The sequence below is a fragment of the Fragaria vesca genome, linkage group LG4 (assembly GCF_000184155.1).
Source record: "Fragaria vesca subsp. vesca linkage group LG4, FraVesHawaii_1.0, whole genome shotgun sequence".
In the NCBI taxonomy this organism is placed as follows: domain Eukaryota; kingdom Viridiplantae; phylum Streptophyta; class Magnoliopsida; order Rosales; family Rosaceae; genus Fragaria; species Fragaria vesca.
In genome coordinates this window covers 5,309,797-5,320,809 of record NC_020494.1, presented here as the reverse complement: position 1 = coordinate 5,320,809, position 11,013 = coordinate 5,309,797, and the positions used below count along the sequence as shown (strand labels likewise).

The 11,013-nt window shown below is 37.3% G+C and overlaps 3 protein-coding genes across 3 annotated transcripts in view; all 3 read left to right on the top strand.

Annotated features, from left to right (window-relative positions):
• Window positions 1-101: 101 nt before the first annotated feature.
• LOC101298793 (probable disease resistance protein At5g66900-like) lies at window positions 102-923 on the top strand. Its single transcript, XM_004297915.1, has 3 exons — window positions 102-236; window positions 379-734; window positions 917-923. Exons 1-3 carry the CDS (start codon window positions 102-104, stop codon window positions 921-923), a joined length of 498 nt encoding a protein of 165 aa, XP_004297963.1.
• A 4,616-nt stretch (window positions 924-5,539) lies between these two features.
• On the top strand, window positions 5,540-6,208 carry LOC101298510 (leucine-rich repeat-containing protein 1-like). The gene has a single exon (XM_004297914.1). It carries the CDS (start codon window positions 5,540-5,542, stop codon window positions 6,206-6,208), a length of 669 nt encoding a protein of 222 aa, XP_004297962.1.
• A 1,844-nt stretch (window positions 6,209-8,052) lies between these two features.
• The window catches only part of LOC101298218, an 8,869-nt gene continuing 5,908 nt past the window's right edge, over window positions 8,053-11,013 (top strand). The window contains exons 1-5 of the mRNA XM_004297913.1: window positions 8,053-8,671; window positions 8,834-9,234; window positions 9,332-9,687; window positions 9,828-10,048; window positions 10,137-10,999. Coding sequence (XP_004297961.1) covers window positions 8,053-8,671; window positions 8,834-9,234; window positions 9,332-9,687; window positions 9,828-10,048; window positions 10,137-10,999 — 2,460 coding nt within the window. The remainder of the gene's footprint in view (window positions 8,672-8,833; window positions 9,235-9,331; window positions 9,688-9,827; window positions 10,049-10,136; window positions 11,000-11,013) is intronic.

Genomic DNA, 11,013 nt, shown 5'->3' with positions numbered 1-11,013 from the left:
ATCCTTTATTGTTGGTCTTGGATGATGTTTGGTCCGGATCAGAATCTCTTCTTCAGAAATTTGAATTTAAGATGTCAAATTACAAGATTTTAGTGACATCAATGTCTGAGTTTCTGAGATTTGGCCCTTCATATCATCTGCAACTATTAGATGATGGCAATGCAATGCAACTTTTTCATCACACAGCATTATTAGGAGACAAGAGCTCTCATATCCCAAAAGATATTGCAAAAAAGGTGAGATGATTGAGTGATTCATTTCTTGCATATATTTAAGATACTTGACTTACTATAGAAATCCCATTGATCGATTTATGCAAAGAAAAATAGTTACAAGTATCTCACCATTTTTTATCTTGTTCAAATTCCAATTATGCAGATAGTAAAACACTGTAATGGATTTCCACTGGCTATTACAGTGGTAGGAAGATCACTTTGCGGGCAACCTATAGAAGCGTGGCGAAGTAGGGATATTGAATGGTCAAAAGGTGCTTCTGTACTCGACTGTGAGATGGATTTGTTTCAATGCCTCCAAAGCAGCTTCGATGCCTTGGATAATGCAACGCCTAAGGTCAAGGATTGTTTGTTAGACCTAGGTGCGTTTCCAGAAGATGCTGAAATTCAAGTTACAGGTCTCATTGATATGTGGGCGGAGTTGTATGATCTAGATGAAGAGATGTCATGCATTGCCAAACTCTATGAACTCAACAATCGCAGTCTAGCTCTTCTACAAGGGTATGCAACAAGCTTATATTGTTATATGTCCCTCTAAGCCATAATGAACAAGGTTCTTTGAGCACCAAGAAATTTGGATGCGTGATAGGAGCACAAAGTGATACGTTTATAATGTATTTCCGACCCTATTTAGTTATGTAATTCCTTTAACAATATTCATATTAACTAAGTTTGTGTTTTAGGTCTTAAATAAAGCCGAGGAGCCCAAAAGAGACAAAAGAGGAGAAATCTTAAAGGAAAATGAATCAATTGTTGTGCAAGGAAAGAAATCAGAAAATCTGTCAGAAATAGTCAGTCAACTTCGACAGAAGATTGTGATCATCTCACGATGATCCAGGAGATGTGCTATATATCAATGGAAAGCTACAAGAGTCTACTTTCTAGAACCTTTTACGGATCATCAATACCAATTTTGGAGAAGAAGTTATGACCATTTGAGTGGTCAAAGGTCAGTCTGCCTGAATTTCTGATCTGGACCAAAACTTCTATTTTGAGGCCTAGACCATATTGGCAAGCCCATGGACGAGTTTTGAGGGTTTCATAATCCTAATTACAGCAGAAAAGAAGAGGAGGACATGAAGATTAAAGGAGGCCAGCGATCTCACATCATCAGAACCTCCATAGTTGCGGACTCGCACAAGGAAGCCGTCAAACCATCATTGATTTCTCCATCATCCACGGTTTACGTTTCCTTTGTTATCTTTTATTCTCCTTGTGTGATTTTGCAGCCATGTGTGGCTGATTTCTCTTAATTAGGGGCAAGGTTTGAAGCCCCAAGAATGTTTTAGATATTGTTTTGAACCTTGATTTCGAATTATTGAGTCTTTCAAATTATTTATTTGGTTTTGGTTTATGGGAAACTCTTGCTTTTTTATATTCATGTATGCGCAACATAGAACATTATGAACTTGTGAGTGGGGCTAGAAATAGGTTGATTAATCTCCTAAACGGTTAAAAGACTTGTTTCAAAGTAGTAAAACCTATAGGACCATAGGTGAAACCAAATAAAAAGGATTGCATGTTAGGTAGGCGTTCCACACTAGTGTTGCATACTTGTTCAATCAAACTTTCATTGATCTTAATGCTTAGAATAATTTGTTGATAGGATAGTGTCTATACCTTGATTGGTTATTCTAAAAACTTGGTAATGGTGCATTCATTTTGCTTAAGTAATTAAGAGAAGTAATAAAGACTTACGCAGTGCGTTCACGGTTTGTTCTTAATTGATACCAATTTGTGACTTAATGATTGAAGCTTTGGTTGTTAACATGTCTTGAAACATACTTGGTGGTGGATTTCCAAGTCTCTAACGTCTCATCATCTAATATTTTCTGCTTTATTTTGTTTCTTTATTTTCTTTGGTTTATAATCACAAAACCTCATATCTCTAGTACTATCATTTTTTGTTTTCTCTTTTGTAATTAACGTAAATTGTAAAGGTATTCTCAATCCCCAGCTTTTATAACGATACCCTTATTTGCTATATACTACAATTGACACAAAATGATTTTTAATTGAAATGCTTGGTTTTGGTCGCTATCAATGCGCAAACCAAATAGGAGAGAAAGAGAAACGACATTAGAACAAGCCTCTCTGCAAATTAGCTAGCTACATATATACTCTGTGATCTTGTTGCTATGACTATTTCACAGGATCATCTATATATATATATATATATATATATATATATATATATATATATATATATATATATATAGATCTTAATGCTTAGAATAATTTGTTGATAGGTTATCGTCTATACCTTGATTGGTTATTCTAAAAGCTTGGTAATGGTGCATTCATCTTGCTTAAGTAATTAAGAGAAGTAATAAAGACTTACGCAGTGCGTTCACGGTTTGTTCTTAATCGATACCAATTTGTGACTTAATGATTGAAGCTTTGGTTGTTAACATGTCTTGAAACATACTTAGTGGTGGATTTCCAAGTCTCTAACGTCTCATCATCTGATATTTTCTGTTTTATTTTGTTTCTTTATTTTCTCTGGTTTATAATCACAAAACCTCATATCTCTAGTACTATCATCTTTTGTTTTCTCTTGTTTTGTAATTAACGTAAATTGTAAAGGTACCCTCAATCCCCAGCTTTTATTACGATACTGTCACACCCCAACTTGGAATTTTTTTTTTAAAAATAAGGTTCTTTTCCAAATAAGGATGTGAATAACTTCAACTTGTCAAGGATAAGAAAACCTTGGACAAGTAAAAGTTAGATGAGAAACCTTGAATCAGAGGTAACTTAATGAAGGAGTAAAACTTTATTTCATAAATATTGTTCTTACAACAAACATGAAAGAAAGCTTATAAACTAAGCCTTATTACACAAATAGAAATTTAAAAACAGCAAGCCATAGTTTACTTCTCCTAGACTTCATCCCTTCTAGATATTAAGTTTTTATCCCTCAAAGAGTAACATTTGCACAAATTCATAAAGGCGTGAGCTATAAACTCAGTAAAGCAAATCTCATGTCATTTCAATAAACAAATAATGTATGCACATATATAAGTTAAGTTTTCAAATTGGTACTCTTGTACTATCCTTGGTCACCAGTGTCTTCTTGTCATGAGATCATTTTATCAATATAACATTGAAAGGGCTTCTCTCCCTATAAGTATACAAAGGCAGACAATTGTTGGTCCCTTTCAAGTAATAGCCTCAACCTCATAACTTCATTTATTTCTTATTCAACATAAGATCAAATAGTAATATGTTGTTGACATAAGATCATGTAATAATATGATAAAAAGCTAAACATAATAACCATTTTTAACAAACAACATGTACAATTCCAAAACAAGATAACAAGATTATAGAACAAAGAGATTCCTCATAACTTCCCTTACCTCAAACCTGTTTTACCAAACTGAAATTTCACTATTAGATACTTGTACTTTGCTTCAGAACTCCATTAGTTTCTTTCTTCTTCTAACTTTTCTTTATGTTTTCTGAACTCTACTTTTTTTTATTTCCTCAGGTGAATACCTCTATTTATACTAGGAGAAGTAATCAGCCACATGTAGCTTCCCTAGTCTATCTTAGTTGGACACTTATCCTTCTAACTCTTAATTTGCTGCCACCTATTAATGTAAAAACACTTGAAGTTTATCTTCAAGTGCCAGCAGTTGTTTTTAAACTTGATGCCCAAGTTTAAGCTGCTCACACATCAGGTATTTGCAATCCACAAGTTTGATTGAGGTTTTCAGACTTTCACTTGTGATTGGCTGCATGTAGTCATGTGTTAGGCATAAGTTATCTAGCAAGTAGGTGAATCAGCATTTCAAATAAAACAAAGCAGCAATCCAAAAATAATTTATATATATATATATATATATTTTAAGTTTGGGGTTTCACAAATACCCTTATTTGCTATATACTACAATTGACACAAAAGGGTTTTTAATTGAAACGCCCGGTTTCGGTTGTTATCAATGCGCAAACCAAATAGGAGAGAAAGGGAAACGACATTGAAACAAGCCTCTCTGCAAATTAGCTAGCTACATATATACTCTGTGATCTTGTTGCTATGACTACTTCATAGGATCATCTATGTAATATATATATATATATATATATATAGTTCGTTTCAGATACAGACGACCGCACCGCCTTAAAGTGAGGACGTCCCTCCGTTCGCCACCGTACGGCGCCGGCAAAGGCGCGCCTCCACCCTAGCGGACTCCAGCAGCGTCCCCGACCACTTTCCCTTCCCAGCAAGTCCGCCGAATTTTAGTTTTCCGGCCAGATCACCCAAAACTTCAAACAAAGTCAATCTGGTCAGAAAACTGGAATTCGGCGGACTCGCAGGGGATAGAACGTGGTCGGGAAAACTGCTAGAGTCCGCTGGGGTGGAGGTGCGCCCTCACCGGGTNCCGTACGGTGGCGAAAAGAGGAACGCCGGCACTTTAAGAGCCGTGCGGACGTCCGCACCTGATAACGATTGTGTGTGTGTGTGTGTGTATATATATATACAGAAACGTTCTGAAGCGTACGTGCACACTTTTCTTAAATTGCGCACGTCCCTCCGTTCGCCACAGTCCGGCGCCGACGACAGCGTACCTCCACCCTAGAAGACTCCAGTAATGTTCCCGACCACTTTTCCTCCCCGGCGAGTCTGTTCTTTTCCAGTTTTCCAGTGAGATCACCTAAAACTTCAAATAAAGTCAATCTTGGGTGATCTCGCCTAAAAACTGGAAAAGAACGGACTCATCGGGGAGAGAAAGTGATCGGGGACGCTGCTGGAGTCTTCTGGGGTGGAGGCACGCCGTCGTCTGCGCCGGACGGTGGCGAACGAAGTGACGTGCGCACTTTAAAGTACGCACGTGCGCTTCAGAACGGTCATATATATATATAACACTGTAGTAATTAATTTTTTCCACTTTGATATTCACATCAAATTATACGTTGTTTGCAGATGGAGAATTCTCAGTGAAATTGCCAAACATGCAATTTCCAAAAAAAGATGAGGTTCTGATCTTAAATTTTCTATCAAGCAGGTCATATGCCTTGCCCGAATTTATGGAGAGAATGGATAAACTCAAGACGCTGCATGTCATAAATTATGCTAGCATTAATTTGTGATGAGTTGCCAGAGTTGGATAATTTTCAACTACTGGGCTCCTTATCAAATCTTAGGAGTCTCAAATTAGACGGCGTCGAATTTTCTTACATAACCAAGAGGCAAGAGCCCAGCAGAATTGAAGAATCTACACAAGTTATGCTTGAGGAAATGTACATATTTTGATGGCAATGATCTCAAAATACCACATGTATTTCCAAATCTGAAGGAGATGGTCATTGATTCCTGCGAAATTTGGGAATTGCCTGAAGTGTTCTACGAGCTGATTCATCTAACAAAGCTCAAAATCACTAATTGCCGCTGCTTCTTTGGTTCACCTGAAGCGATTGAAAATCTGATCAGTTTAGAAGTGTTGAAGCTTGAGGGCTGTTTACAGATTTCAAAGGTTCCAGACTCAATTGGGAATCTCAAGAAACTAAAATTTCTTAAGATTTCTTTGAATTACAGGTTAAAGAAATTGCCTGAACACATGGATCAGCTCAAGTGTCTGACACATCTCATCGTCAATAAGTGTTGGCTGTCTGCCTGGCCTGAATCGATTGGAAATTTGGTCAATTTAGAAGTATTGAGCCTAAGCGAATGCACCCGCTTGTCAGAGTTGCCGGAGTCGATTAGAAATCTCCAAAAGTTAAACATTCTTGACATCGATATGTGCGTCAACCTCAAGGAGTTACCTGAACATATCGGTGAATTGAAGAGATTAAGCAACCTGCGAATGTTTAATTGTAGAGCGTTGAGAAAATTGCCTCATTCAGTTTCAGATCTTGAGCAGTTAGAGGAACTGAGATGCGAAAAATGGGCTGTGACACATCTATGGACACCCTTGTTACCCTCTCTCAAGAACCTTCGCTTCGTGGTGTGGACGCTCGATTCCAGTTAACGTCCAACTGTACGCTTCGTGGTTTTTTTTGTTTTGAAAAAAGAAAGATATTCATGACATTTTTATGGAATAACGACTCAATGGGAAATCTCAACAAATTATTATTATTTTACCCGTACCATTTGATCTAGTAGCATAGTTAGATTTGTGGTTGCTCTAAGGCAAGATACGTAAGCACATAGGTGAGCTTAAGTATTTAACAAATATCAGCGCATCATGGGGTGCGGTTTGATATCTTTCTTGCCTAAAGCCATTGAGAATTGTGTACAGCTTAAAGAGTATTGCGTCTAAGGTATTGTAGAGGGTTGTTGGAGTTTCCCGAGTCGATTAGGAGTCTCAAAAGGTTAAAGTATCTTGATATCCATAACTGCAGCAAAATCAAGTTGGGTGAACAAATTGGCGACTTGAAGGGTTTTTTTTTTGGTTGAAAGATGAGTGACCCCCTAACACTCTTATGCATTAAAAAAGAAATAGAGAAACATCAAGAGAGGGGGACTTGAATAGCTATAGCTGAAAATGAGTTGTTGCAAGGAGGTGAAAAAACTGCCTCAGTAAGTTTCAGAGATCTAGAGCAATTAGAGGAAGTGATATGCGACGATTGGCATGCAAGAGATCTATGGACACCCTTGTTTACCGACTCTCAAAAACCTTAGCATTGTGGTGTGGAAGGGCAATTTCCGTTAATGGCCAAGTGTTCATTTCTGTATTCATGGCTATTTTATGCAACTGATTTGAGCAATTGATTAATTTAGGGCTGCTTTCACAAGAGTATGTTTGTGGAATCAAAAAACAGCTAATTAATGGCAGTGAATGAAAATCATTAAGTTTAGAATATTGAACATCTAATTATCATAGAGGTTTTCTCATTTTTTGAGTTCATTCTTTTGCTCAAACTGGCAAAGTTTTGTTGGCATTTGGGTGAAAAAAAATTACCAGTTCAAAGTCACTTAATGACTTTCATGAACTTCAATAATGACAACAATTGCAAAACTATCAATAACAAACTATGTTGAAAGATCGTCCTCAAGAAAACCTCAAATTATGTACTCATCAAAACTCCAATAATGCTGGAGAACTTACCTAAAAAACATCAAATTATGTATTCAAAACTCGGAGAAATTAAGACCAAAGAGTATAATAAAATAAAATAAAAGTGAAAGACCACGGACGATAAACATCCATTATTGATTCTGAAGTCTCCTGTGTCATAAAATATATATCAATCCTGTGTCATAAAATATATATATCAATCAAGGTGTGTGCATCATGTCGCTAATAAACATTAGCCATGTATGAATGTGACTTGGAATGGATTACTTAATCTAATCATAGCTGATAACCTGATAATGTGGCTCGATCATTATAAGTCAACTAAAGCTTAATTAGTTTTACAATGTCTGATAAATATAGTTAACTAATCTGATAAATTAGTTTACATTCATGACAGCTATATCATACAATTAACAGAGATTAATTTTCATGTCCTGTGCAGGGAAGTCTAGTGCTGATGCCATGAGGGTTATGTTCCCTTGCCATCAAAGTCTCCCGAAAATGCAGTAAGCTTGATATGTGCGCAAGTTTAAAGAAAGAGCATATATACTTGGGTCAGTCCATAAGACAAAGCCAATAATATTAGCCCTTAAACCTAACCTAATCTTCTTGATCTCGCCAGGATGCCTATATAAAATCACAAGCAAATCAAGCAAGGGAAAACTCTTTGATTGCTTTCCTCTCTAGTCTTCTTACTTTGGTTCTTTCTTTCTTTTGGCCAATTTTTTCTTCTAATATTTGAAGTATATAGATCGAAAGAGCTAGCTAGCTGCCTAGCTCACATTGTATATATCATGGCGGTTGTGGGGGATTTTCTTGTAGGGAAAGCACTCGAGTTACTGTATGGTGGTGTCGAAACGTTGATTGCCAATAATCTACTCTTTGAAGCTCTCTCCACCGACATCAAGGCCAAGCTAGATGCTTTGAGACCGATGATCCAAAAGATGGTACAACGTAATCATCAGCGACCGGATGGTCCAGAGGATCCAGTCCTAAGAGATTTACGAGTATTAATGGAGGAAGGTGCAGTTGTCGTCTCCAACTGCTGCTCTAAGATTCGTATTTGGAACTTCTATAAGAAGTACAAGTACACCAACAAGCTTCTCAAGCTGAATGAAGCTCTTGAGAAGCAGCTGAGTTTACTGAATGTGCGTGTAGCAGTTGTTACAGACGAGAGCAATGGCATGCTGCATGAGCTCTTAGATATTGCGAATCAAAACAAATCTGCAGGAATTGAAGCAGGTTGTGCACTACCTGAACTACCGTCACTTATAGTTGGATTGGATATTCCACTGAAGGAATTGAAGACGGAGTTTTTTAAGGATGAAGTATCACTGCTTGTATTGACTGCTCCAGGAGGATGTGGGAAAACTACTCTGGCAACAAAGTTCTGTCAAGATCAAGACGTCAAAGGTATTACTGATCATATTGTTACTTTCTATGCCAAACAAGTCCTTTCTAGATCAACATTCTGTACATTTTTCTCGTGCAGTTATAGATAACTATTAATTACTTATATATGTAAAATAAAGGAGATCGATGACAAACTAATGTGTTTTTACTGAATTTGATTAGATAAGTTCAAGGACAACATCTTCTTCGCCACTGTTTCTAAAAAGCCTAAGCTGGAGCTTATTATGACAGAGCTATACAAACAAAAGGATTATAAGGTACCTACTTTCCAGAATGGAGTATTTCCAGTGAAATGGCTACAACAAATTGTGGAGAAAGAAGGTGATATTCCTTTATTGTTGGTGTTGGATGACGTTTGGTCCGGATCAGAATCTCTTATTCAGAAATTTGAATTTACGATGTCAAATTACAAGATTTTAGTGACATCAAGGTCTGAGTTTCCGAGATTTGGCCCTTCATATCATCTCCAACTATTAGATGATGATAATGCAATGCAACTTTTTCATCACACAGCATTCTTAGGAGACAAGAGCTCTCATATCCCAAACGAACTTGCAAAAAAGGTGGGATCGATGATTGAGTGATTAATTTCTTGCATATACAATAGTTACAAGTACGTATCTCACCATTTTTTATCTTGTTCAACCTCCAATTATGCAGATAGTAAAACACTGTAATGGATTTCCACTGGCTATTACAGTGGTAGGAAGATCACTTTGCAGTCAACCTATACAAACGTGGCGAAGTAGGGTAAATGAATGGTCAAAAGGTGCTTCAGTACTCGACTGTGAGATGGAATTGTTTCAATGCCTCCAAAGCAGCTTTGATGCCTTGGATAATGCAACGCCTAAGGTCAAGGATTGTTTGTTAGACCTAGGTGCGTTTCCAGAAGATTCTGAAATCCAAGTTACAGCTCTCATTGATATGTGGGCGGAGTTGTATGATCTAGATGAAGAGATGTCATGCATTGCCGAACTCTATGAACTCAACAATCGCAGTCTAGCTCTTCTACAAGGGTATGCAACAAGCTTATATGTCTCTCGTATATGTACGAAACTTTTCTTTTAGTTACAAATTGATTCTGAAAAGTGTTATTTACATAAGAGAAACTAAATGTAGCACTCTTTTTCTTTTTAATCATGGACCATATATATAGGGATATGCGGTTGGAAGTTGTACAGGAGGCAATAGAATATAATAGATACGTTGTTAGGCAGCATGATTTGCTCAGAGAACTGGCTATCTACAACTCAAAACGTGATCCGATGGAGCATAGAGAAAGACTGATCATAGAGATATGTGGAAACAATGTTCCCAAATGGTGGAGAGAACAAAAATATCCATACATAAATGCTCGCCTTGTATCTATCTCAACTGGTATATACATATATATGGTTTTCCATTATTTCTGCAAATGTATTACATTCACTTTCGATATTCAAATCAAATTATATGTTGTTTGCAGATGGAGAGTTCTCAGTGAAACTGCCCGACATGGAATTACCAAAGGCAGAGGTTCTAGTCTTGAATTCTCAATCAGAAACGTCCTATGCCATACCCGAATTTGTGGAGAGAATGCATAAACTAAAGATGCTGCTTGTCATAAATTATACCAGCTGGGCAAAATTGGAGAATTTTCAACTACTGGGCTCCTTATCAAATCTCAGGAGTCTCAGATTAGACGGCATCAATCTTTCTAGCATAACCAAGAGCCCAGTACAGTTGAAGAATCTACACAAGTTATATTTGAGAGCATGTCGAGATGAGAGCAGAGATCTGAAACTATCACATATTATATTTCCAAATCTGAAGGAAATTGTTTTAGAAAGCTGCTCTTTCTGGAAATTGACAGGAGTTTTCTGCCAGCTGATTCATTTAACAAAGCTCAAAATCACTAGAAGACGCCGGTTATACTGCGAGTTGTCTGAAGCCATTGCAAATCTGGTCAGTTTAGAAGCGTTGACGCTAGACGACGTCGGCTTAGTTGCAGGGATTCTTGAATCGATTGGGAATCTCAGGAAATTAAAACTTCTTAAGATTTATAACGATCGGGATTTAGAGAAGTTGCCGGAACAGATGGGTATGCTTAAGTGTCTGAGACATCTCATCATCGAGGGTTGTAGTAGGCTATCTGCGTTGCCTGAATCAATTGGAAATTTGGTGAATCTAGAAGTATTGAGTCTAAGGTATTGTACCCTCTTGTCAGAGCTGCCGGAGTCGATCAGAAATCTCCAAAAGTTAAACTTTCTTGACATGTATAGATGCATAGAGATCGAGGAGTTGCCTGAACATTTTGGTGAATTGAAGAGTTTAATGAAGCTGCAAATGGTTGGTTGTTATGC

Excerpts from the sequence above, each read along its gene's own strand:
- LOC101298793 (XM_004297915.1), top strand. The coding sequence starts at position 102 with ATGTCTGAGTTTCTGAGATTTGGCCCTTCATATCATCTGCAACTATTA. Across the intron at positions 237-378 it reads CAAAAGATATTGCAAAAAAG|ATAGTAAAACACTGTAATGG; the intron begins GTGAGATGATTG and ends CCAATTATGCAG.
- LOC101298510 (XM_004297914.1), top strand. The coding sequence starts at position 5,540 with ATGGTCATTGATTCCTGCGAAATTTGGGAATTGCCTGAAGTGTTCTAC.